General features: G+C 40.6%; 3 protein-coding genes across 5 annotated transcripts; all 3 read right to left on the bottom strand.

The window, feature by feature from the left end:
* Window positions 1–102: 102 nt before the first annotated feature.
* rrp12 (ribosomal RNA processing 12 homolog) lies at window positions 103–10,671 on the bottom strand. Its single transcript, XM_068327076.1, has 34 exons — window positions 10,493–10,671; window positions 9,412–9,641; window positions 9,153–9,236; window positions 8,431–8,507; window positions 8,219–8,324; window positions 8,017–8,133; window positions 7,790–7,928; window positions 7,557–7,684; window positions 7,362–7,460; window positions 7,144–7,235; window positions 6,922–7,033; window positions 6,627–6,727; window positions 6,422–6,536; window positions 6,200–6,342; window positions 5,161–5,282; window positions 5,018–5,082; window positions 4,766–4,928; window positions 4,525–4,679; window positions 4,304–4,371; window positions 4,122–4,215; window positions 3,874–4,032; window positions 3,687–3,767; window positions 3,497–3,602; window positions 3,290–3,397; window positions 3,042–3,199; window positions 2,867–2,958; window positions 2,178–2,333; window positions 1,925–2,097; window positions 1,740–1,850; window positions 1,614–1,660; window positions 1,195–1,273; window positions 999–1,066; window positions 818–900; window positions 103–725 (listed from the first exon to the last, which is right to left on the bottom strand). Exons 1-34 carry the CDS (start codon window positions 10,629–10,631, stop codon window positions 623–625), a joined length of 3,873 nt encoding a protein of 1,290 aa, XP_068183177.1. The 5' UTR covers window positions 10,632–10,671; the 3' UTR covers window positions 103–622.
* A 1,577-nt stretch (window positions 10,672–12,248) lies between these two features.
* On the bottom strand, window positions 12,249–18,216 carry ubtd1a (ubiquitin domain containing 1a). 2 transcript variants are annotated; one of them, XM_068327373.1, is made up of 5 exons: window positions 17,891–18,216; window positions 17,437–17,517; window positions 13,903–14,130; window positions 13,259–13,444; window positions 12,249–13,066 (listed from the first exon to the last, which is right to left on the bottom strand). In XM_068327373.1, the coding sequence occupies exons 1-5, from the start codon at window positions 17,940–17,942 to the stop codon at window positions 12,852–12,854; spliced, it is 762 nt and encodes a 253-aa protein (XP_068183474.1). In that variant the 5' UTR covers window positions 17,943–18,216; the 3' UTR covers window positions 12,249–12,851. The 2 variants fall into 2 exon arrangements, with proteins under 2 accessions (XP_068183474.1, XP_068183475.1); XM_068327374.1 differs by lacking the exons at window positions 17,437–17,517; window positions 17,891–18,216 and adding an exon at window positions 16,344–16,996.
* A 1,848-nt stretch (window positions 18,217–20,064) lies between these two features.
* Window positions 20,065–26,686, bottom strand: zdhhc16a (zinc finger DHHC-type palmitoyltransferase 16a). 2 transcript variants are annotated; one of them, XM_068327225.1, is made up of 11 exons: window positions 26,541–26,686; window positions 24,887–25,143; window positions 24,592–24,786; window positions 24,402–24,490; window positions 23,984–24,012; window positions 23,743–23,876; window positions 23,494–23,577; window positions 23,320–23,405; window positions 22,274–22,397; window positions 22,094–22,164; window positions 20,065–21,984 (listed from the first exon to the last, which is right to left on the bottom strand). In XM_068327225.1, the coding sequence occupies exons 2-11, from the start codon at window positions 25,118–25,120 to the stop codon at window positions 21,882–21,884; spliced, it is 1,149 nt and encodes a 382-aa protein (XP_068183326.1). In that variant the 5' UTR covers window positions 25,121–25,143; window positions 26,541–26,686; the 3' UTR covers window positions 20,065–21,881. The 2 variants fall into 2 exon arrangements, with proteins under 2 accessions (XP_068183326.1, XP_068183328.1); XM_068327227.1 differs by lacking the exon at window positions 23,494–23,577.
* Window positions 26,687–26,721: the final 35 nt, after the last annotated feature.

The raw sequence follows: 26,721 nt of genomic DNA, 5'->3' as shown, positions 1-26,721 counted from the left end.
AAAACTCATGAAGTTTGAGCAGCCACAAAATTAACATTTCTGAACCAATTCTCATTTTTGTACAGGTCATGTGACAAAAAAAATGAATTGAGACTATTCTGAATGAAAAGGTTTTTATTGGACTTTAAATATCGGCAGCTTCTCTTAAACGAGCTGTAATGTAGTAGTCGCACAAATTCACCGATAGATTGAGATAAATGAGGTTTTTTCAAGTTTTACATGTTCTTAAATGTATTATTTCATAAGATTTAACAAAAACAAAATACCTTCAATCAGGATTACATAGTACTCTGTTGTGCGAAGTGACCAAATATTACACAGCTCTTTCCAAACAAATTCAATTTGTCTACACAACCAGACAGTTCACACATAAATATATTTTTTTATCAAAAGGGAGTTTCAGGTGATTAATAAAATCACCTGATCCATCAGTTAGTATCCATCAAAGCAGCGACTGTACATCCCCCACACACATACTAGCCTCTGGGAGACGAAGCGTTTGTCGAGATTCAAGAACAATCAGTCTGTCTGAAACACACAATGTTTGTATTCCAGTACGTTCACAAACACAAAATCACACAACGCGTTTCAAGTCCATTCTGTGTATGACACAAGCCCTTGTTCAGGCTTTTCCCTTTCTCTTCTGCATTTTCTTTCCAGACAGCGCCCCCTTCTGGGCTCCCCTCACCATGCCTTTAAACTGGCCCTGGAGTTTGGCACGTTTCCTGTGAGCACAGCAAAAATAAAATCATATTAGCGCCTAACATTCTCATTCAATTCCAACTTGTTACAAGATCTATAAATTAGTTTCTCATGCCTGCGGTTGAGCTGGGCCTTCCTCAGAGGGATGTAAGCGTAAGGATCCACCTTTCCTTTTTTCTTCACGTCCCCTTTACCTTTCTGAGAGATGTGTGATTAAATTAAAACATACCGTTAGTCCGATTTATAATTTATTACCTGAAGACACTGGCAATGTTTCTGGAGGTATTCAGACAAACCTTTGATTTGTACTCTGCCCCGCTGTCTCCCTTCGCTCCAAGAGGTCTGTGGATGCCGGAGCCTCCAGCTGAGAGAGGAAACGTGCTTCTTAGTCCACAATCATCACTGACATGATACGCCTCTAAAAAGAGCTGTGACCCTAAACTTCAGCCTATAACTTAACCTTTGAACACAGATGTCTGACACCTGTCTTACCTTTATATTTCAGCTGGGGTTCGATATCCATGTCTTCATCAAAGTTGTCATCTTGGAACTTCCTTTTCTGACTCTTTTTCTGATAAAAGATTTTTTTTAAATGTGCTCATAAATGAAAAACAGCAATTACTTGGTATCAAAAGAGTGCATATCTCCACCAGCGCCAGGGTCGTTAAAACTCCAAAAAGCAGCAAATAGTTTCCAGAAACAACCACAACAAAGACACGAGCGGCGCCTCATTTGCAATGTAGTTATATTAGATAACAAGCACCAACAAAAACAGTTTAGAGTTAGAAAGAAATCCTGTTAGATAACATTACTTATTTCAGTACCTTAAACTGCATCTAGCTCATAATAAATTCGTGTAACAGTGACCTTACTGGACTGCTTGATGAAAATGAGGCAATTTTTGTACTCACACTCTTGACTCCAGCCTCTTCCAGGATATCTTTCATCTCTCCCTCATCTATGGGGAGCATTATCAGGTTATTCTCACAGCCCATTCAGACATTAAATACACATTTGTCGACAGGAAGCCATCTAACCTTTGTCCTTTACATCCTCTTCTTCGTCCTCTCTGATAATCAGACGTCCGTCTGATGTCACCTTGAAGCCATGCTCAACTCTGGCACTCTTTTTCAGTGTTGGGTTGGTGGCTGAGATACAAAAAAGAATGTTAGTAAAATACTAAACCTTTTTGGTTTGCGTGATTTCAGGAACCATCTGTTACCTAGAACTCTCTGGGAAACCTTGGGATCCAGGAAGTTCAGAGGGTCATCTGCCTCTCCTTCTTTGAGCCACGCACGTCCTTTCTGTGGTTTTCCGCTCTTCTTCTGAGCATTTCCAGCCTTCCCTTCATCTTCTGACAGATCACTGTCCGACTCCGCAAGGATGTCCTCAATACTAAACAGGAGAAGACAGGAAGATTTTAAGGGGATGACAAAGGCCTGAAAGGAATTTCTTTCCTGAGAAACTGAGTCTACCTTTGGTTCTTAACTTTAGCCGTCTCCTCTTCACTCCCAGAGTCTTCCTGCTGCTCTGAAGCCTGTTTCCGCCTCTTGGTTCGAGCCTCAGCCTTGCGGATGTTAGCGAGCACCTTGTGGTGTTCCGCAGGCAGCATACTCTTCACCAGCTCAAAGCTGGAAATACAGCAAGAAATCAGAAACAAAAAAAACACACACAGTGCTGCTAGAGTGAAGGTTCAGATGCGGGAAAACAACAACTGCAAAATTTGTTTGTAATGTCATTATAAGATTTTTTTATCCTATAAAAAATTTAGTAGATAAGGAACATATTATACACTAATGAAAACATTTGCAACTAGGATGCCACTAAATTGAGTACCAGCATCTACCAAGGCTGGGTTTGTGGTTCCAACTTTTTGTCCAGACCCAAACTTTAATGTTTGTTTGTTTTTTCTGAACACCCACATCTTATCAATTTCTGTGGCAATCTTTTGGTTTGTGGATTTTGTGTGGTCCAACTTACAACCAAACAAACAGATATTGTTGATAAAATAACTCATTTCCGTCACTGAGTACCACAAATGTTAGTTTTAGACTTAGAAATAATCATTGAATCATATTTTTTTAACACAGAGCCATAAATTAGCTGAATGCTGTCCAGTAACGGTAACAGTAAATTTAAAACAACAAAAACCAGAAAGGCTTACCCAAACTTTCTGATGAACTTGGTGAAGATGTTCTTCAGTTTTGTTCTAAAGTGCCTCCTCACATCGTCTGTAATGCTACCGACTCCCTCCATCTAAACGCATTTCAGAGTTCATGCTGTCTTATACGAAGAAATCCATATTTTCAGAGTGGGTTATCTTTCACGATGACGCCTACCATGACCGTAGCATGTGACGCTAGAGTCTTCGGGTCCATGATGAAGAGGATCACTTTGATGAAGCCCAGCGCAGCTTTGACTATCTCTCTGGTGCGAGACGACAGCAGCAGGCACACGTTGTGCAGCAGCTGCTCCCTGGTGGTCACCTCGATGGAATCTGGGAAAGAAACGACACGGAGAGTGAGTGGGATGGATGGATGGCGATTCCAACACTAAGAAATGAAGCTGTGCAGGTCAGAGGTCACACCTTTGTACTCAAACACCAGACGAGTCAGCGCCAGCACTGTGCAGGTGATCATGGTGACGGAGCCCGTTAGGCCAGCATAGACGAACACCAGGTACTGCTCCATGGCATCTGGATCACAGACGGACACGCAGTCAGGACTTCAACTCTTTACAATCCATGAAGCAAACCTGTCCCAATACACACACACACATAGCGGACGTGTGTTACCTTTTGTGTTCCCACAGAAGCGGATGAATGCATTTCCTATTTCCACCAGCAGGTTGTAGGCGTTCTTGCGAGCTCCAACAGACACCTCCTTCGTACAAATGATGACCTGATGGGAGATGAAAACCGTGTGATGTTTAATATCAACGCTTCCCCTGTTTGTGTGTTCACCAGCATTTACGTGTGTTTATACCTCTGGTAGGAGAGAAGTTATAAAGTCTCTGTGTTCTTCATTGAGCCTTTTCACAATGTGGATAAGACACTTAAGTCTCGGCTGAGAGGAAGGAACACGAACAGAGACACAGGATCAGACATGACTGCATTTCAGGGCACACACTGGAATCTACTGGCTGCTTTTCTTATTCCTCGGCGGGTCTCACTCTCTTTGCAGGTGATGAAGCATTTTTCAGAGTCTCCAGCAAAACCACTTTGAGCGTTTCCAGATTCGACACAACAAACGATCTGCACTCATCTCTCTCTCCTCCGCACATCTCCTCCAGCACACGGTAAGCCTTCTTCTGCATGCCAGGCTCTTTGGTCTTAAAAAGTCACACAAAATATACTGTGATTTTATCAACTCTAATTAAGTACCCTATAATTCCATTAAGCACATGGAGCACGTCCTAACCTCTAAATATGGCCTGATCAGCTCAAAGGTTTTAGTCATGGTGGCCTCGTCTACGGAGGGAGCCAGAGCAACCACAAGGTCCATCATGGAGAGCCTGAGATGAAGAAACAGAAGGTTGATGGATTGACATTTACTCAAATACCCCATAAAATAGAAATACATTCATATCATTCACGTCTTACCGTGTGAACTCATTGATGTCTGTGCTGCTGAGTCGTTCTATGGCTTTATGCAGAAATGTGCAGACCATCTGAAGATGATTGATTTGATCAACGAGAAACCAGGACAATGACATTGAAAGGGTCATCAACTCGGTGTGAACGATTAAATATTTTTTTCTGATCCACAGCTACAACATGCACTGGCAATGTTATCCAAAGGAATGAGAACACATCTCACTCACCTCTGTTTCAGTGACAGTTAAATAAACCTTTATGGTGTCGAGCACAGCCATCCTGTAGGTGCTGGACTCTCCAGCTGAGGGCTGCTGGCTGTACACGTTGAAAAAGATGGGCAGAAAATTCTTGGAGAAGCGACCCACTTCTGCCTTTTCCTCCACTACAGACAAATAAACGATAAAACAAAAGGAATTTCAGGCAAGAAGTTGATTTACGTTTTGATTCATGACATCTTCCTGCTCCTACCAGTGGAGCAGCTCTTGGTGATGATGGTGCGTAACGCCTGGCACACTGTGAGTCGCAGGTCTGGGCGTTCGTTAATAGCCATGCCAAGTGTGCGGGCGAGGCCTTTGAAGGATGATACCAGGTCCACAGGGCAGGTACAGAAGCCAGGGAGCATGGTCCAAATCTGCAAGCATGCACAGTGTTCACATCCAAACGACTTATTCCCTGAAACTCTTCACTCTGATATACACAAATAAAGAGAGTATCAAGTACCTGAAGCTGTAATGTTTGGTAGACTTTGGCCTCGAGTTTCTGTCCTGCTTCTTCCAACTCCTCCGCTAGAACACAACAATCCATCGTTTACTACTCATTAAAAAAATGGTCAAAGATTCCTTCAAGAGGAGCATCAGCCATACCTCTCTGCTTGAGCGTAGAGGCCAGAGGGAGGAAGTAAGAAGTGAAGAAACCAAGCTGTGTGTTCTTGACATGATCCCGTATGACCGGGACCAACCAGCTCCGTGGAAACTCCAAGTCGTCCCTGATGTTAAAAGACAACAATAGAGTCAGTTATTCCAGGAGTATCAAAATGGTAGGGAGCCAAACGACACAGGAGATGATTTAGTGAGGAGATTGAATAAAATTTTTAAATGCTTCACAACACAGGTAGTCCTCAACCTACAAACGCAATTCGTTCCATAAGTTGAATTTGTGAGTTGTTATTCATTAAATATCAATCACCATTTGAGGTCATTTAAATGCAAATTACGACACTAAATATGAAGGTATTATTCCCTAAGACTTACCAGAAACAATAACAGGACATAAAAACAACACATAATAAGATAACATACAGGTACAGGTCTTTCAGAGCCACGTCGTTCTCGATTATACGTTGATTTTCAAAAAAATACAAAAAGAAAAATCAAGTTTATGCCCTGAAGACAAGAGAAGAGTTAAGATAAGATGTACTTTAATGATCCCAAACTGGGAAATTCACACGTAACGGTGAGAAGCAGAGTTGTCATCACATACATTGCCGTGTTTCTTTGCCACTACCACTATCTTCACTAGCCTTTACTTTACCAGCCATGATAAACAGTAAAGTATCCGAGGTATGAGACCTGACATTGAGACGCTCACAGAGACACGTAGAAGAGTCGTATCTTGATTACCTGTAGTCAATTTTGTTGCCAACCTATAAATAGCAATTATATTCAAAACTAAACAACACAAAAAGAAAGTACTCATACACTTCATGTTTGCGCACTTCAAACACCTTCAGAGGCAGAGATTTTAGAAAGCCACATGTTAAATGACTATAATCACACATAGAACCCACAGTGTGTGTGTGTGTGTGTGTGTGTGTGTGTGTGTGTGTGTGTGTGTGTGTGTGTGTGTCTGCGTGTGTGTGTGTGTCTGCATGTGTAAGGATGTGTCCATGTTACAATCACTTACTCGTATCCGGTTATGTTGAGGGGCACAGCGCCCAGCACGACTTCAGGCCCCATGCTCTCTACGGCTGCTCCTACAGCCAGGTCCAACTCCCCACTGAAGGGGAAACGAGGAGTGGAGCGCAGGTCTGCCAAAGACTGCAGGGACTGTCCCACAACACACAACACTAATGGTCAGACAAACCCTCTCTTCACTCACAGAACCCTCGACAAAACCTCACTCTACCTTGGTCATGATGGGGTGAGCTTGTTTCCCTGCAACGCGGTAGAAGCAGCCCAGAATCTGTAGCACGAACGGCCAGGAGGCGTGGAAACGATAAGACAGTCCTTCTTCTACAACGCTGCAACAAAAACAAGTAACAATCATGAATTTCTGCAAAAACAGAGGAAAAAAAACAAAAAACAAAAACTGACCAAATGAAGGAACTTACCGAAACAGTTTGCAGATATAGGAGGGGTACCCTGAGGAGGACTTGGTTGTGATCATTCCCATTCCCTCCATGTGTGGGGAAACACATTCAGTCAGCAACGTCTGAAAAGGGCAACATATGAAAATAAACAATGGTCATAGAAAAACTAGAATGATTAATTTTATTATAACAATAATCATAATATTAATAAAAAACTTCCATGAATTTGAAGATTCAGCTAGAAATCAGAAAATATCCAGAGCCTTGCAAGACTTGGCAAACAAGAACATCCAAATCAATAAGAACACTTTCTTACCTTTAGCGTACTGGCAGCTGCAGAAACCACCTGTGTGTGAGGCGATAGCAGGCAGGACATGGTGGCAGAGAAGAGGCGAGGGAGGTGACCCAAAGTCAGGGAACATTTTAAGCTACACAAAGACAGAAAGATAATTAAACTGACTACTGAAAGAGACACACAGTGTGATGACGTGATTACATGAAGTTCTTTGTTAGGTGAGAGGAAAAAGCCATTCATTACCTTGCCAAGTGAACATGTGCTTTCTCCATGACGGCGAGCCACGCCTGCAGCGGCTGCAGGTCGTTCTCACTGGGCAGGTAGTCGTAAAGAGCCTGAGGATGACAATATGCTCTGTACAATTTGCTCTGGGATTAATAAAGTATCTATCTATCTATCAGCTTTCACACTGCAACTTTGCAAAATGACTCTGGCCCATTTGCGTTGCAGTGTTCTCTCACCGAGATGATCTGCGCGTTAAGTTCTGGCGACAGTGTGGACGCCTTCGGCTTGCTGCTGAACAGTCGGTGAAAGGCCTGCATGGCGCTCGCTGTCACGAGCTGCAGCCAGAAATACAGCAAATGCGTTACAAACTACATCTGTGTATCTGTGTAGATGAACAGAGGCTCGGGCTGTGAATTCTTCTGTATCCTCACCACATGACTGAGGGTCATCACTCGCAGCAGAGTCTCACAACAGGACTTGACAGCTCCCAGGGGAAACGTACCCATCAGCTCCTTCAGGAGGCCCAGCACATGAAGGGTGGTGGTGTCCTCCTTGCTGCCTGAGGGAAAATAATAGAAACTTAACCATAGATAGAACGATAAACTATCATTCTCAGAGTAGGAACAACAAATAGTTTGCAGCAGTGGTTTGAGTGTTGTCTCACCTCCAGCCTGCTCCATTTCCTTGATGCAGAACTTGGCAGTGGTTGCAGCAGCAGGATGGTGATCTGGAGCATCATCTTTAAAAAGGAAGTCACTGCCTCTTAGAATGGAGCAAACGCCTTGCTGCGCTGCCTTACGGACCTGAGACGGAAAAATCCAACATAAATACATGGTGCAAAGCTGTAAAGATTGAGGATTTCATTCAATTTTGGATTTAAGTGAGTCAGACTTTAGGCTTGCTGTGCACGCTGAAGCTGAGGAGGCCGTGGTACGCCTGGAGAGTAGATGGGTATGTCCAGACAGAGGCATCCTGTTTCCTCAACAAAGTGGCCAAGCAGGACAGGATCTATGAATGCAAAGGTGTTTAAATCTTTTCCTGCAGTTTTCAGCGATAAACAATTAACAACAAGCTGAGAAATAAAATTCCTCACCCATCTGAGAGCCGAGGCCGCCTCTGAAGTGGCCTGTTTGGACATGACATCCATCAGAGCTTTGGTGGTGTCTGAGAACTTGGACATGAGCACCGGAGCAGGAACCCTAAGGAACCAAATGGTCCCATCAGGTGTCACACATTTTCAGTCAGAACCAAATAATATTGACATGCTTGGCTTTTATTGTTGATTTTTTTTTTTTAAAGTCCAACCGTTTCATGACGAGGTTGAGGAGGTACGCCACTGCAGCCTGTGACTCTGCTGAATCCACAACCTCTAAAGTGGTCATCTACAAAAGCCACAGACATGCTTCTGTCAGACACCACAGCTCACAACAGGGTAATTGATCTTAGTGAACATATAGGGACAAGAAAATCAAACAAATACACATCTAAAATGTTTCTAAACGTTGCCTTGTACATACAGCCAGTATCCCAGTAAAATTAAAAAAGAAGAAAACCAATGCAGTCACAGACTGCAACATCCCACAACACCCTTGAATTCAAAATTTTACCCTGACCTACTTGCATAGGTCAAAGATCAAAGCTAATGCTCTGGCATACTTTCATAGATCAAAGCAGTAGCTTTGATCACTGGCCTTCTCTCTTGTCTTTCTATCTTATCCGGTTCCTTAGGGTACAAAAGTTCAAATTTGACCTCGACCTAGTTTTTTCAAGGTCAAGGTCATCATCTCAGTTGCATCCCCTTTGCCGCCCGAGTAATGTGCTTTTTGTTTCACATTTATATCTGCAACGGTTGTGAAGATGTTTGGTGGACTAACTAACAGACAAACGAAAGGATGGACAAACACACAAACGCTAACAATTACAATACATCACCGTGTTGAGGTGGGATGTAAAAATGAAATAAATTAGATGCACCAGAGCACAAATCTAGTTTTGAGTTCCAACATATCAACAAAGGTTGCACCCACCAAAGCGGCAAAATACTCTGTCTCAGTCTCCTTCCCCCCTTGACCTCGGATCACCTCAGTAACGGCTGCCAACACGGCACAGATCTGACATAGAGAGAGGGGAAAAACAGCATCTTGAATTTGCAGTTATTCATACTTTATTTTAATCTCTATATTCTAGATATATTTTTAAATAAATTGCAAAATGTATTGATCAGCAGCATATAAAGCTTTATTTGTGGTGTTGTAAAGACATCATGTAACGTCTGGGTCATCTTACCTCTTTGTGAGCGGCTGAGTTTGACTCCCAGTAGCGCTGCACCTTTCTGAAGGTCAGGTTGGAGCAGTCCGACAGGCCGCTGAGGAACGTTCCTGAGGTCCTCTCTGAAAACGCCTCATGCAGCTCTTCTTCCATGAGGTCATCTTTACGACTGCCAGCACCGATCTCCAGCGGTCCGGCTTGCAGCTCATTGTGCAGCTTAAGAGCATCAACTGTTAGATCGCTCTTTCCTACAGGGATTAAAGTTTTGTTAAATTAGGTTGACTTCCCCATAATACATAACGCCTGGGTGATTTACAGCTTTATGTTAGAAGATGTTCAAGTGCTCGTGCGTGGACGGTATATATAGATAGATTAAAAAAAACAACACACAAGTGAGGCACATGAATCCAGGGACATTACAGAAATGAAGGACCTAATATGAGTCACATTAGCAGGGAGTAATGACTAGATGATAATTTTGAAACTGCAATAGTCAGGAAAAGTCGAATTTTGAGTTAAACACGTGTAATAACTTTGTGATGAACTATGGTAACTGTTTTTATTTGGTCGTTGCATAAAGCTGATTACATTTTGTTTGTTGATAAAAACACGTACAATTCAATTAGGGCCGAACCATTTTAAATCCAAGTTACTATTTGTAAAGGATTGGAAAACAAGTAGAACATGTGATGAAATAATTGATTGCTTTTGTTTTCTGAAACAGGTCTAAATGCGGACTGTGTGGCTGCAAACAATGAAATCCAACAGTTTTGGAGTCCACACTCTATCTTTAGTGTAGTCACACATAAATTCAAAGCACTTTATGAGTGTCAAGCCCATTGTTTGTTTGTTGTTTGTTTGTTTGTTTTTGGGTGAGTTGGATGGAACTTATCAAAAACGATTTACGACAGTTCAATCATGCCGAGTTATTACTGCTTAACAGGGGTAAAAGACTTGAAGATAGAAAGTGGTATTGAACGCTGACATATTTATTAAGATAGCTGAAAAAGATTTATTAGCACAACGCATACTAGCACGAGTTGCTATCTGATGCTAACTGATGCTAGCACTAGCCACACACGTGTGATGCGGAGCTTACCGGTTGGGCGGCTGAAGAAGCGACTTTTAGCAGCCTGTCGATGACGACTTGTCTGCGGGTTGGAGTCACTACTGTGTCCCTTCTTCCACCGTTTGAGCTTCGACCCAGTACCAGATCGAAGTTTCCCCGACTTAACCATTTTCGGGATGGAAAATAATCACGTTACACTCTCTGTCTCTGGCACTACCTCAGACGTCGCACACATATGACGTCACCGAGTGGCTTCACGTGTCGGCCTAGCGTGATGTTGTTTCACCATCAGGGGGCACCATTCCCCATTCATGGGTTTAAAATGAAACAAGTTTGAACATGCAATCGATCAGTTTGCCCAGTTAAATTACTGAATAAGGAATTGTTAAGTCAAAAGGTTATATACGCTGATAAAAAATACAAATATTCATCTTCGGTTTTTGCATAGACGTGCTAACCTTATTTGTCATGCACTGAAGATGACAGTGATTGACAGCAAATTGGACCGATGCTGGAAAAAATTGTGAGTCTTTTATACCCTTCAGGTGAATCTAACAAAACGTTCAAATCATTTGAGAACACATTTGAACTCTTTATTTTTCCTTATAATCCACAGTTTACACTGTTATGTTTGCGCTTTTGCACCCCTCATACAAACACACATAATGCTGCAACAATATGGAGGGCCTTGATATTTTTATTTATTACACCATTGCACCTACCTTTTTATATTGTACATATCTATTCATTGTGCAGTTTAGTCTTAGTGTTGGTTTTCTGAACATTAAGTCTGTTTTTTGCTCTTTGCACTCTGGATTTCTCTCTTGTACACAAATCTTGCTTTAAGTGCCTTCAACTGGCCCCTGGGGACAAATAAAGTTTTTTAAATTTGAATATCAAGTTGAATTAAACAGCGACTACGTGACAACAGATTAACACTATCGAACCATTCTTTTAGCGATAGGAACATTATTGCCTCACTATATTTAACAGCATGCTGGTTGGAAATGTTGCACATACTTACTTTTATATCACACATTACTATAGTTTTATATCCGTGTTAACGACAACAGATCAGTTATTATGGTACTGTACTTGACTCACGGACCGTTTCTATAGGAGACAGTGTTGGTCAGGCCTTTTTTTTTCTTCAAGCAAGTCTTTGACGCTCTGTGCTTTTTGTAATCTCCGTAATGATACACGAATGATGAAAATGATGAATCCGTGGAATAAGTAGTTTTATGTGCCAGAATGTTGTCAGAATAATCCCTTGCCATATACATTTTTAGCCTACCTTACGCAGCCATGGCAACAGAAAAATTCTGCATCCATCTGTCCTACCCCTAGTTTTGACCCCAAGGTTTGACCCTAATGATAATAACTGATCAAGAGAAATATTCCAATCATATTGTAAAAATTATGTTGCACCTGCATTTATTCATAAACTTAATTATATATTTTAAACAAGTTTGGTTACAAAGCCAAACAGGCTACACATGGCCCGGTGGCCATATGTTGCCCACGCCTGCCCTAAAGCCACCCAGGTCCAGCGATGGTTTTATTACACCTCTCATCAGTGACCACAACTGAATGGAGACCATTCTGCATTTCCATCATTAGGGAGACAATATTCCCTCAAATGCATTTTTTGATATAAGAGTGCTGCCAGAGACAACACTACTTCAGTAAATTCTCCGCAGCCCGTTGTTTAAAATGCTTGAGATAAATTTACCGGTAGGCTTAAAACATGTCTCCACAGATACAAGACAGCAGAGAATGAGTTTGCATTTATAGAATTTATTAAGTTATTCAAGTACAGTGAGCACATTGTACTGCAGATTGCCATATCATGTTTGGGGTAGTGATCTAAGAAAATACAGATGTGATCATCACCTGTTAGAAAGATAGATACCTTCTTTACATTCTGTGTCCTGATTAGCGCTATGCAATGGAGAATTGCAAATCAAGTATGCGCATAGTTAAATAGACAACACTTGTGGGAAATTATATATTTATAGCAATATTTTCTACCCTACCTCTTAAATATTACAGAAACAAAAAAAGAAGAAAGATACCAAGGTCATAATTATTAATTTCATCAAAAGACACAAGAAACAGACAATGAGGAAGGAAAAGCAATGTAAACGACAGAGCTGTGAGCTGATGACCACACAAAGAAACAGGCAGATGCTGGGAAGTGCATATTAGGAATACCTTTCATCTAAAGTGTTTCAGTGCTTTTCAATATTCTGAAATTATTCAACAAAAGGAAAAAATACAAAAAGGAGCAATATAAAAGCAATAACATCTTATATAAAATGTTCACAAAATTCTTTTGCAGTACTCTCTCTGGCAAAATCCTTCATTCCACATCTCTCTGTCTCATCTTTCAGTTAGCTGTGACTGGAGCGTTCACATTAACAATCACTTGGACAACGAAATCCATCTGGATCTTGGCATCTTGCAAGCGAGTCTTGTCAGTCAGGAGCTTCCCAGAAAAGAACCACCTCTGGCAGCACACGTCAATGTGCTCCAGTTCCTGCAGCTTCCTCTTGAGCTCGTAGATGGAGTCCGCCATGCTGGCTGTCAGACGCACATCTTTTCCTGAGATGTTCAAAAAAGGACAAATAGAGCTGACACGGATTTCTAAACCGTGAGACGTTGCGAGGCTATGAATTAAACATCAGTCTCCACTCTGGTTGAGACAAGACGTGATGAGTTGTCATCTACGCACAGAGAGAGCTGCGAACATGTAGCTATGTTATTTTATACTAACTCATAGTGTGTGCTTAGTACCTGTAGACAGTCGCACCCGCAGCTGGAATTCCTTCTTGCATAGAGGGGGCTGAGCTTGTTTTTGTGTGGATTCAGACACTTTACTCTCGCCGGACGTTTCGGTGATGAGGTTGACGGGTGGGGCTAAAGTGTAAGCTGGGAGCTGGTAGCGGTTGCCCAGTTCATCATAACACTCTGTGAGAGAGCCTGCAACGAGAGGACGGACCCAGATAAACAGAAGCTCTCCAAAAAACTTGGATTTAAAACCAGCTAGACTCAATAAAAGCTCTTTATTGTGAATAAACTAGGGAAGCATGAGACCTTTTTCCACTTACCTTGACACTCGCGTGGTAAAATAGTACAAAAAAAGCATCAGCCATGACTGTTTCCTACTTTGTCATTGCTTTCTGTGCATAAATCCATTCACAGTTGTCACGCAGCACTGCGGCTATTATGTAACTATTCAGCAGTAATCTCTGACCAGCTAATGCATGGGATCCAGCAAACCGTCCCTCAACATTCCGAGGATTATTACACTGAGTTGTGTATTTGTGCTGAATGTCTCTGGTCTTCAGCAGCACATAAATGATAGTCACATATACATACAGTCACACATCTGAGGGAGGGTCTGTGATTACAGTTGTGCACATGTGAGTGTTTCATACCGTGTGGCAGAGTAATGCATGCTCCATCCACAATGGCCTGAGCTAGCTCCGGGTCATTGCACTCCACAGCCAGGGCTGCTGCTTTCAGCGCATCCCAGATCTCTTTCCGTCCTTCAAAAGCCGGAGCTGTATCCCAAAACTCATCCCTTTTGCTCCTTAACTGGCCCTCCGTCATCGGGTAGTCGCTCTTCCATTTTAGACGCTCCTTCTTCAGAGCCTCATTGCGACCTGAAAGAAAGAAGAAGGATGTGTTCAATCTGACTAAAAGATGGTCTCATAATTAAACAAGTAACTACAGCACAATATAACAGAACCAGAGCTATACTTTGTAAGTCATTCAAAAACCTTTACTTTTTAAAAGGTGCCAAGAGATAGAACATAGTTACCTTACCCCAATGGCACGAAAACTTTTTGAGAGTGAAACCACATGTCTGAAGCTCTGAGATGTTATAACTGCTGTAATATTATTTAGCTCTTTACGAATCACAAAATTAGACATTAAATCGGAAGATATGTTGATTATGTATTTCTGTAAATTGAGTTACATTTTCTGGCAAAAAATAGACTAAAATATATAATTAGAGTTTTAAAAGACAAATCTCTATGAACATGTTTAGTTAATCAGATCAAACAGAACCTTAACCCAATATATAAAGATAAAGTTGACATTCATGGAAGATTAGATACTAAAAATTTCAACGTTTCTATACACTTGGTGACATAAAGACTGAAGAGGACGGATAGAATAAAAGCTCATCTTAAGACCTCAACTAGAGGAACTTCAGTATTCGGCTGAAATAAAAGAAAGTACACAGTGTATGAATGCCTCCTGTAATATTCATGATTATAATATAGTTTATTACTACTAGGCATGCAACTACTCTAAAAGCACATAACATGAGTAACTTTATACTTGTCATTCCGTTATATGTGATACACATCCGCTGATTAACATTTCCCGTTAATCAAAGTATATTTAATTAAAAGGAAATGAAAGTTATAATTTATAGTATTGTGGATTTTTGCAGTAGATTCTAATGCACATGTATGCATACACACACACACGCACACTGGTGGATTATAGGCTGTAATCAGGTTCCACATAACAGGATTTATCAGCCCCTATCCCATCAGGCATTGGTTGGAGAGATGAACTCCAGTGGAAGCCAGCAAAACCACAGGGATCAATGCAAATCTAAAACGACGGGCACAGAAAAACAGTCTCAAAGCATCTAGAAATAAATGAACACATGACAACAGTGACTAGATGCAGAAATGTTAACATTTGTCCTTGTCTCTCTGGTTAAACATTATGTTCCTTAATATTCACATATTTCAATAATATTCCATTAACAATGCAGCTTGCCATAATAATGAGAAATGCAACACGGTCACATCTACATATCTTACCAACACACATAATATATTCTGTCAGAATATTTTAAAATTTAGATTTGTTATATTCATGAGAAGAAAGTTATACAACAGAGGAATATAGAGTTTATTTTTGAGCTATAGAAAGAGACTCTTTCCTTCTATACTCTATTTTTAACCTTTAGGTTGGTTAATGTGGGTTGATCTTGAGTTCAAGTATCTATTAACTTGTAAAACAAACAAACACACATTTCATGGTTGTCTCAAATCCTGACAACAAGCAACCTGAACAACAGAGTGGTCTGATCTGTTGTGACGTCTGTTGTGACGACAGACAGGGGACCTGAAATACAGTCAGAGGTGATCGGAGGACAAGACTCATTCCTCAGAGTTCAGACGGGTTATTTAAGGTAATGAGGCTTGAAAAAACATGGATCGAAGTGTACTACACACTTCATTCAACACTAACAATTGGATTAAATCTGTACTAGAGACAAGGAATGTCAGCTTGGCAAATTTAAAAAAATGTCAGCAATCAATTTGTGGGGGATTTTTTTTCTTAGCTTAAGCATTCCTGACTGATAGGAAAAAAAATTCTTATTCTATTATTCTAGCCTGCTGCAAAGAGTAGGCTTTTACTTTTGGCACTTTTTTATTTTTACAAGCATTTGAGAAGGTCAAAAATCCATGGCACAATTGTTTTTATATAGATATGTTACCTCAGAAACATCCGTATCCAAATAAATGAGCATAAGAGTATTTCTGTTAGTAGGTATATCTAAATGAGATGCATCAAGGTGGATTTTGTTAGTTATATTCTCATGACCCCATTCCCATGTTTTCCTGTCATGAGCCATGTTTGGAGTCATTAGTCATCTTAGTACCCAGTCATTTCCTCAGTTACATTTTATGTTGTTACAGACATGAACAAGAAAAATTAAAAACACAATGACATCCTTAACAGAAAAACTAATCCTGATCTGAAGGGATAGAAATAATGGCATAGCACCACAAGCTTTAAAAGCATGAACATACTTCTGTTTATCCACATCAAGATCTGAGCTTACCCTTCAGCAAAATTTTAAAGGGTGTGTTTGGAGCATGATAGTAGCTGTATTCCCTGGAGTTTGGTACTCCCATCACTGTGTTCCCTGAGGGGTGCTGGGAGTCAGTTTAAAGCCTGCATCAATGAAGTAAACACTCCGTCCCTGTGAAAGAAGACACACTTGCTGTGTCCTACCAGCTCGCTGCAACAATTGAAAGGATATCCACCTAATCTAGACCTTTGTGACAATCCCTCAATAAATTAAAACCGACCACACTCCCTCTACGTATATCCCTTCTAATAACACGTAACTTACAACCGCCAAATACCACGGGATCGTTTCGTGGAAAGATTTAGTTATAGGGATGGATAGCTGAGTGTCCCAGTCTGGAGGTAACTTCTTTACTCAACACACTTAATCCTCTCAGGTTTATTTAAAGACAGGATAGAAATACCCAAAGACGACATGTCAAACCAATTAACACGCAACAAATCCTTGTCATATTAGCACAGGGTGTTTGAAGAGGAAGCAAAAGTACTTCTGCGATCTGCCTCAAACAGGAATTTGTTTGTCTGCACAAATGCTTTGTATGTCAAATGCTGAATTTCCCTATGGCTGATTCTAAAAGAAATGTTTGTGTTTGCTTCCCAGAAATGAAGCACTCATTTCATGTCTGTCTTACAGATTCATGATCTCACCCTGTGAATATATTTTTGCTGCAAGTTGACATGATATGAAAATTCCCTGAGCTGTGACAACCCATCTGAGTGCATAGCAGTTTCTTTAAGGAAAGGACTGACTGGGTTGTTATGTAACGCTGTCGTGTCTGGCCAGGTCCTCAAAACAGATTAGACACATGTCTAAGACCTCATGGTTGAGACGCTCTCAGACTGGCAAAGACGTCCAGGTTGCAGCAGAGTAGCAAAGACTCCTGTCAGATGATCTTGCATGCTATAATAAAGAGTTGAATGACTGAGGCTGCATGCTTGTACATCCCTTTACACTCCTCCATCCTGAGAACAATATACCGTATCTGTATGTACATATATAGATATGTATGTATAGTGTATCTATACAAATTATAGAATAAAAATTGTGAGTTGGAGGTTCTTACCTCCACGTTTTTTGCTTCTTGTCGAGTTTCGACCACTCCCTTGACCATCCGTCCTACTTATGCAGCCTCCCATCACTGTCCCTAAAATCCACCCAAGAAAAAAAAGTCACATTTGAAACATGTCAAAATAAAAATGCTTTAAAATTCAAACGCGATCATGTGCGATAATGCTGAATGAAATGCCTTCCTGAAAGCGTTGGGGAATAGTGACAGCTCAGCACTCCATGTTCCCGGGAGTTCAGACAGGATGCGATGTTTACGTCACGTGTACCGCCAGCTGACGGGGGCAGGCGCCTAAACCTCCTGTCATCGATGCTCTACTTTTCCCCCATTCACATTTATACGTAATAAAACAATAATCTGATATGTGTTATCATATGTTATCATCTGTGTAAGTCATTCATTCACACTCTTATTGCTCCGAGGCATGTCAGCATTTTCTAATTCTACCTACCTGAAATCCAGTCTGCAAAATTATGCATTCGTCTGCAGTTTGCTCGCCACATAAGATCCGACAACCAGGTGAAATTATCACTAGATCCCGACGAGATGATCAGCAGCTGATGCGAGTCAGCAGGTCTGCAGATATCGACTGTGTCCGTGCAGGACCTGGGTGAGGGGGGGGGGGGCGCTGGTGACCAGTGTGGTCCCGCAGAACCTCCAGCAAAATCACTGCCGCGTCTCTCCCCCAAGCTCAAAACGGAATTATAAACAGTCCTCCTTAAATCATAAGGGATGGAGCTGCAGCCGCTTGCAGCGATTCAGAATTAAATCCCCTCACAGTTTCTGGACATGCGCAGTTCAGATTGATAGTCTGTCCTACCACGGATTTTCAAAATAAGAGCGGGAGTTGAGGAACTACCCCCTAGAGACCGTGCAGATGGAGATGATCAACGGTTCTGTTTGCAAAGAACAACACGTTTGGTGTTAAACAGAGCTATGCGACAGACGTGGGAAAAACAACACTGCGCTGGTTTAGTGCAAGTGAATTATTGTGCGGGATGTTTGCGAGAACATCTTATATTGACAAATCTTGAAGGCGGAAGTTACTTTTGTCTCAAGCACGAAGCAGGTTTAGTGGAAACCCTGGGTATTCATTCATTCATTCATCTTCATACCGCCTTATCCGCTGTAGCGGGTCGCGGGGAGCTAGAGCCTATCCCAGCTGACTAAGGGCGTGAGGCGGGGGAAACGCTGGGCGCGACGCTAGTGCACCTCTCAACCCTGGTTATGTTAACCCTGAAATGAGGGAAACCTTGGTTTTCCGGTTTCACAAAGGGCGGTAACTTGAGTCAGAGGAGTAAACCTAACCTGGAGCAGGTGTATGTCCTCCCTGAGCAACAGATTGTAACGTGGTAGGCAGCATTGAGGTTCTCAAGAACTGAATTGTCTCCGTCTTTTATTCCACTCTAATATATCCCACTGTTGATCACAGGACACTTTAATGGCTTTTATACTTTGATGGATTTTAACTTTGGACAGGGGTTACCCATGGCAACCGAGGCTGCTGACCCCTTGCCCTGAATCAGAATGGATTTGAATATTCTTCTTGTGAGCCGTTTTTATGACGTGCATATGCCAATTTACTCTTTTATTCAAATAAAATGTAAAAGTTTACATTGTTTTCATTATTTAACAGATGTTGACATGTGTGTGTAAAGAGCATTATGTTGGTGACAAAACATCTGAACAATCAAACGGCCACATAATATTTACTGTACAATCTCAAACATGATGAAAGTAAGGAACAATGTTTCTATCCTTCATTCTTAGCTGCTGTCATGTTCACTTCTCCCCCGCTGGATTGCATCTAAATAGATTAATAGAATACTTTTCAAACCGTTTCCCCTCTATAATTTCACTGTGATTGCAGCGGACTACATTTAAACTTATGCTTTTGACTCCCACACCATCTCTCTCATCGTTGCGGCCACAGCGCTGTTCCTCTTTCTTCTGAAAATGTCCTCAAAGTCTTCACATTCATAGATTAAAATCTGTACTTTGACTGCCAGAGCTTGTCACTCGTTGAATGGGGGCTCCAATGATAATGGTTTATTAGGGTTGTGTTGCACCTGCTAAACCCCGGTTCAACTTATCCCGGGTTGATAAAACTAACCCTGAGGAGCCTTTGTGAAACCGCACAAAGGCTGGATTGGTTACCTGGGCAACAGACTGTAACATGGTCATTAACCTAAAGATTTTCACAATAATTCACTTTCGATTTTTTAATCCACTGTAATGAATCCAAAATACATTAAAGTGGATTAAACGATGTTTCCCAGCTCCTGATGCTGCCTCTGGTTCAGGAATGATACCAGGAATGAAACACTTTCTCCCAGACACGTCTGTGCGTGGGGGCTCTTGATGCTCTGACCTCAGCTTCAGTCTACTTCTTGTGAGGCTCTTGAACTTACTGAATCAGCATCGCTTGACAATCTTCTCAAGGCTTTAGTCGTCTCTGCTGCTTCTCAACTATCCATGTGTCCAACTATCCTCAGTGGCTTAACGTTATCTGTGTCTTCTAGAAAACCATGAAGCCAACAGTCTTGACCATAATTTGATAGTGGCAGTATTTTGAAATTGACTAAATTTATAATGTTTTGAATAGTGTTTTATTCAAACCTGATATGAAACATTTTTATTGTCAATTCATATTTTTTCTAATTTAACTGTCAAATAATTTAAAAGTACTTGAAACATTTTTGCATACATGAGTGTAGAATATATTTTTCAATTCATGAAACAACTGGGTAAAAAACCTTGAAAATGTTTCGTAATGTTCTAATCTTTTGAAATTAACCTGTATACTGAAAAGACATGAGACAGAGCTGGAGGTAGCAGAGATGAAGATGCTGAGGTTCTCTTTGGGAGTGACCAGGAAGGATAGGATCAGGAATGAGTACATCAGAGGGACAGCACATGTTAGAGGTTTTGGAGAGAAAGTCAGAGAGGCCAGACTGAGATGGTTTGGACATGTCCAGAGGAGAGATAGTGAATATATTGGTAGAAGGATGCTGAGTTTTGAACTGCCAGGCAGGAGACCTAGAGGAAGACCAAAGAGGAGGTTTATGGATGTAGTGAAAGAGGACATGAAGGTAGTTGGTGTGAGAGAAGAGGATGCAGAAGACAGGGTTAGATGGAGGAAATTGATTCGCTGTGGCGACCCCTGAAGGGAAAAGCCGAAAGGAAAAGAAGAAGACTGTGGGTCTGAATGTGGAAGTGTGTGTGTGTGTGTGTGTGTGTGTGTGTGGCACAGTGAAAGGGTAGGTTAAAATCTGTAATGTCTTCTGGCTGCTGTACAACCGGTTTCATAGCACGGACTGTGACAACTCATAAGATCACCAGGGAGTCAGGTATTTATCGACTGAGTAACAGCTGACACACCCAACAGGATTGTGTGGTTCATTCATGCCAACTAGATTAAAGTATGAATCGCGGTTCAACTGTCTGGGAAGAGAGTCTGAGACAGTATTTTAAACAATGTGGCTGAGAGATGGCAGCTTAGACCCACAACCCTGTTAAAGGATGGAAGTTTTAGTCTGAAATGATCTGTATGACGACTCATTATTAGTTCATTCATTCATTCATGAGCCAGTAGGTACACAAACAACTGGTTTCCTCAGTCATTCTGATAACAAGGTGGGTCAACAATTTGTGAGTTTAAAAAAGTTAATTAGACAAATACCTGAAACCTTCCATTAGTCTGTTAGTACATGAAGCGTCTTGAATGAGTTGTCAAATCACTTGACAATGCTTAAACCTTTGACGGTTGTTATATAGAATTAGTTTAACTACTCTTGCCTGTTTGGTTTCAGCAAAAAGTAAGCATTTGAATTTTTTCCAGTAAACCAAATACACAACAGAAACTAAAATAACTTTGCTTCAACCGTTGATGGATATGGTAGATCAGCAGAGTGAATATTTATATCCTTCAAATAGTGTTCAGAGGACAAAGAAAAGAAAAATAAATCTGTAAAATCTTTCTAACTCAACACTCACTGTCACCCAAATTTTTTTTAACAAGGTTATTTATAAAGATTATTAATTTAACTGTTACCAAATTCAGATAAATAACATTACAATACTACTGCAGCTTCTGTTAAAAAGTTAGTTTCGAATGACAGGATTGGACTGAGACATACACATGAAGATGCTGGGAAGAACAGCTACAAAACCTTTGCTATGAAGGTAGTGCAAGTTCAGTAATATCAGTCAATACATTTGACTTATTATGTCCTCGAATGAAATAGTAGCTCAGTCAAGTAAGACCCCAGAATAGAACCTTGCAAAATATAAACAAAGCATGAATATCACACTGCACACTTTTGAGGTATTAAAGGTTGAAAAGACCCCATTTCTTGAGACGCCAGGCTGGATCCACATCAAATACCCAGAGCAGCAAAGGTGGCAGCAATTATGTTGCATGTATGCCTAAGTACTGTCTGTCATACAGGTATTACGTCCTTTTTAAGAGGGAAGATGTTCCATGTCAATCCATTGTTACGTGGGGTGTGTCGGGATGGAAGAAGAACTCGTGTGACCCAGTGACTAGATAAAAAGAACCAAGCAAAACAGGGGTTACAGGAAATACAAGGTAGCAGTACAAACGTGTGATATCTGGGAATCTTAACTGAACTGAGAAACACTTGAGACACACCTTCTTTTCTCTACACCGAGGAACAATTTCCAGTTATTCAGTCTACCATAGTTGTGAGGGTTTTTGTACACCTGCCAGAGAGACAATGTAGGAAATATTAAGCAACTATAAAAGCTTAAAAATTATTGTCATCATTGGTCACAAGATTAATTCAGCATTTGAAATATTCAACACACTGACCTTCCCTTTGTTTGCCATTCGTTCAGCCTCTTTGCTGTTGATGTGTCTTTCTATGCTTGTCTCTCCTTTGGTTATGAGTACTGCATGCCAACAAGTCAGAGCTCCCAGAACAATTGTAATTGTGCTAAAAGATCAAGGAATGTTTTATTTAATGTACTGCCAAGACAATGAAAGATCTCTGAAACCAAACAGGGATGATTAATTACTACAGGACTGACAATTCCATATTAACAGCAAGCTGATCACTATCATGTACCTGTAATGTTCAATGCTTTCTGATATTTTCATATCTATTTGGATGAATTAAGGATTTGCTTTGACAAAACCAAAGTCTGTCATGGTTGTAACAATAGAAAGATGATCCAACTTTGAATTTTCTTTCTGTCAAGTTTGAATGATTATAACACTGTCTTTAATGGAAAAGTAATGCAACTTTTTTTTGGCCAAAAATCTCTATACGAATCCTTCTGTGATGCTGTCAGAACTGGTCCAAAATAAAAACATTTCATGTGGTGAAGATCCATTATGCTGGCTCTTAACTTTTAGTGCTTGATTTTAATAAGGTCCAGTTTTAACTGTTTCCCTGTTACAACAATTAATTATGAACCAAAAGCAGCACGTATATAAATATAGCAGAGTTTTGGCAGCTAACATAGGATGGACATGCTTACCGATGAGTCATTTCAGAAATAAAAAGAAACTTATTTGATCCTAAATATTGCTCGGAATGATGATCACACTTTTACACTATGGCTGAAAATGAGAAACTCCTTAGCAATAGTTTGTATAGCTATTAAATGCTGTTCAAAGTAGGATGATGACTCACAATGGCTAGCCACTCAGAAGCAGGCACAAATGGACCAATGTATTTTACACATTTCATTGTGGGGAAGCAGCATCCACAACAGTTTGTTCAAAAGTGAACAGATTCAGTAGATAAATCTATGGGTGTTTTTCTAGTGTGGATGTGCTAAATGCTAATTTGCTTTGAATTAGTCAATATGGTACTATTTACAAAAAGAAGCAACTCATAATGCACTTCTCACCTGGTAAGCACCCACATGTAAACAATGCATCTGGGCCTGAACTTGTCCTTGAAGGAGTACGTAGGTGTAGGTGTCTCATTGCTTGTCTAAAATCAGTACAAATTACATTAATAACATTGTAAAAACAAGTCAGCTTAATCATGTCATTGTGTGTGTATATTTTTTAAGTGGTACCTGGGCTGAGGGCACAATCCCTATAAGAACTCCCATCCCTGTTACCGGTTCCCCTGGCTTGTCCATGTCCAAATGTTTAAAGTGCTAGCGGAACAGCCCGAAAACCCAAAGTGTAAAAGACAGTTAAAGGCATCGTCAGTCAGGAACGGTTAAGCCCATAAAGAAAGACACCAGTTATGGACAAGCCTTCAAGGGACAAAACACCAGCAGACGGGAAACAGTGTGTTGTTTGGAGTGTAAGCATCTCACCTCAAGAGCCTTATATGAATCCAGGAATAGGTTTCTACCACTGATCACACAGTAAACACAGCCCAAGGTCATGAAAAGGCAGAAAGAGAAGAAGTAACGGTGATTATAGTGTCCCACGCAGCCATTCATCCAAGCTGAAATGCTGGAATTAAGGAAAAGCAGCATCTCATAGTAGTCACATTTTTGATAGTGTGTACGTTTCATTCATACATATTTGGAATAATGCGTCAAGAAAGGATACGACAGTGATGGTCCATTTTCAGAACACACCTGAAATGGAAAGACAAACATTCAAAATATTCTTTGTGACAAATTGTGTTTTTTCCCTAACATGTGTACAGTTAAAAAACAAACAAACAAACAAGCAAGCAAACAAAAACACCCTACCACTAAAAACCTGGCCAGTGATACAAATTTAGGGTTAGGGTGACTTGATTTTTTGTGTCAGCCAGTTGAGCGATTTAAGAAATGCTGAAACTACAGGACACTGAACAATTTGTTTTCTTTGCTGACCTTCATTATCTACATTTTGTAAGTTTGAAATTCAATCAGACAGAACTTCCTTCTTCTACAAAGGTAATACAGTAGACTTAAAAAAAGAAGTACCTATTATGAGGAGAACAATGTAGTCATACGGAGGAAAATCAATACCAACTCACCTGTTACAGATGCCACAGTGGTGAGTTCTTGCTGGCTTGGGCATGACACACTTTTTACAGACTGCCACAACTGGCCCCTCATATTTTTCCTGATTGGGAGATGACAAATTTCATTGCAACACTAAATGTAAGTTTATTCCTTTCACTTATGCTACTTCTCGTTCTCCATAAAGTGTAGTGGTTATCTTACAAAAGGGACAAATCCAGGGGAAGTCTTGATAGCCTTATAATAATGGAACGTAATCATGACGATGATCCAATGTCCAAATGTCAAATGCCAAGCAATCCAGATAGGGGTGTATGTGGTCAGGACAATAGGGAGTAGAACAACATAAGCTATCACCGTGATGGAGCTGGTCAGTGCCACACACACACAGACAAACACCTGCCAGACAAACAGAAGACAAGTTGATTAGGGCCTTTCTTTAGAAATATTTATTACTTTAAAACTTGTAGTGGCTCATTACAGCATATAAACAACTCACCCTTCCAAAAGAACGAGTAACATGTTCCACTGTAAAAAGTACAGGTTCAAAGATCGAATCAAAAATCACATCTGAGTCCGTGAGAGAGTTAAAGTAAAGGGATTGCACCAGCAACCTCATGTAAGCCCACAGCTCTCTCATCCACAGAGGCAGTCTGCTCCTTCCTCTCCTGGTGCAGGTCCCTAAACGCACACAGCGCAGCAACTGGAGCAATGGGTTGAGATACCGCAGCATCTTGCATCTGCAACAGGCTATACCTTCAAAGAAAATACAGCAAGCAATGACATCAATTTGAAAAAAAAATCAATTAAGTGCATGTATTTTTGTTTTACACTGAAACCCCACTTGTCATTGAAAAATAACTGAAAATGGAGAAATTTCATTGTTTTTTAAATAATATATACATTCCATTTTTAATTTGATGCCAGCATCACATTAAAAAAAACAACTGATGGACAGTGGAAACCCTACTACGCAAAAATGAAACTACAGGATATATAAAAACTAGCTCTAGCCCCGTCACTTGGCCTCAGCTCATTTTAAACAGACTGAGACAGAGTTGAAAATTGTCCTGTGGGCTGGTGAGTCATAATTCAAAAATCATTTTGATAATCACTGACATAGTGGTGACATGACAACGTAGTCCTTATCCTTATCAGTGGTTATCAAAGTTCTAAAACCGGCATCTGTGACATCACGGAGGAGAATTAGTGCACACTGCATGGGTAACCTGCACCTTGAATGGTATATTCAAGGTGCAGAATTGTGATGAATGGTATATTCAGGTTTTGGAACAACATGCTGCCAAGTAAACAACTTCTTTTTCAGAGAAGATCTCACTTATTTCTGCAAGACAATCCTGACTACATTCAGCACATATTTTAGAAGTACATATAAGGGTTCTCCTTTGTTATGTTTTACATTTCATAATGCACTCAAATTTTTTTATGGATGACAAGATGGGTCTGCAAGCAGGCCTATCCATCCCCTGAAGTATTTTATTCTTGTTTTACTCGTAATAAAAGTAAAAAAAGAGTTTGTGGAATGAAGCAAATTGTCCCCCACTGATTGTTTAACACATTATGGAATGTAAAATATGACAAAGAAAACAGCAGATGGATGATCAGCTGAATTCTTACATTTGCAAAAAAAAAAAAAGGTAAACATTCTACTTTCAAAAATTAGAGCAAAAATAACAAAGATTTGTTAATAGACGTCTCCAAATTTGACCGTGTCCACACTTCATACACTTGATCTGGTAACGTTTCCATTCAGATTTGCATGCTCATAAATGAAACCTTGCTTTGCTGCATTCCTGCAAGATTGAACTCTGGGCGGAGGTTTTCTAACGTGAGGTGGGACGGTAAACTACTGCCTTAATTTGATCCAATAACATTATTCAGCTTCAAGCAGGCAATGTCAGGTTATTCAAAGAAATAATATGGCAAATTAAATACGATTACGCGTCACAGGAACCAGAACGTTTATTTTACCCACAGCACACAACGTTTTGGACAGTCTCTGTAAATCCTCCCAAATCCCTTTTGTTTGTACAACATCCAGTGTTTTCATTCTAACAAACCTATCGAGAAAAAAAAGCCCTGCTATGTCCTGACAGATGCTAGCATTTTTGATAAATGTTGGTAATACTCACTCTTCGATGAGGGCAAATAGTCGCTGAAATCCCTCTTCCTGTCAACATTTTGTCAAAAGAAGGCAGAAATCTCATTAATGTAACATTGTGACGGAGAAGTACAGGATTGAGCACCTTCTGTGATCGTTCACAGATTCGAAGCCTGATTTTGGATCTATTACGCACGCGCCTCAGCAGTAGC

The sequence above is a fragment of the Antennarius striatus genome, chromosome 11 (genome assembly GCF_040054535.1).
Source record: "Antennarius striatus isolate MH-2024 chromosome 11, ASM4005453v1, whole genome shotgun sequence".
In the NCBI taxonomy this organism is placed as follows: domain Eukaryota; kingdom Metazoa; phylum Chordata; class Actinopteri; order Lophiiformes; family Antennariidae; genus Antennarius; species Antennarius striatus.
This window is presented reverse-complemented; position numbering and strand designations above follow the sequence as displayed.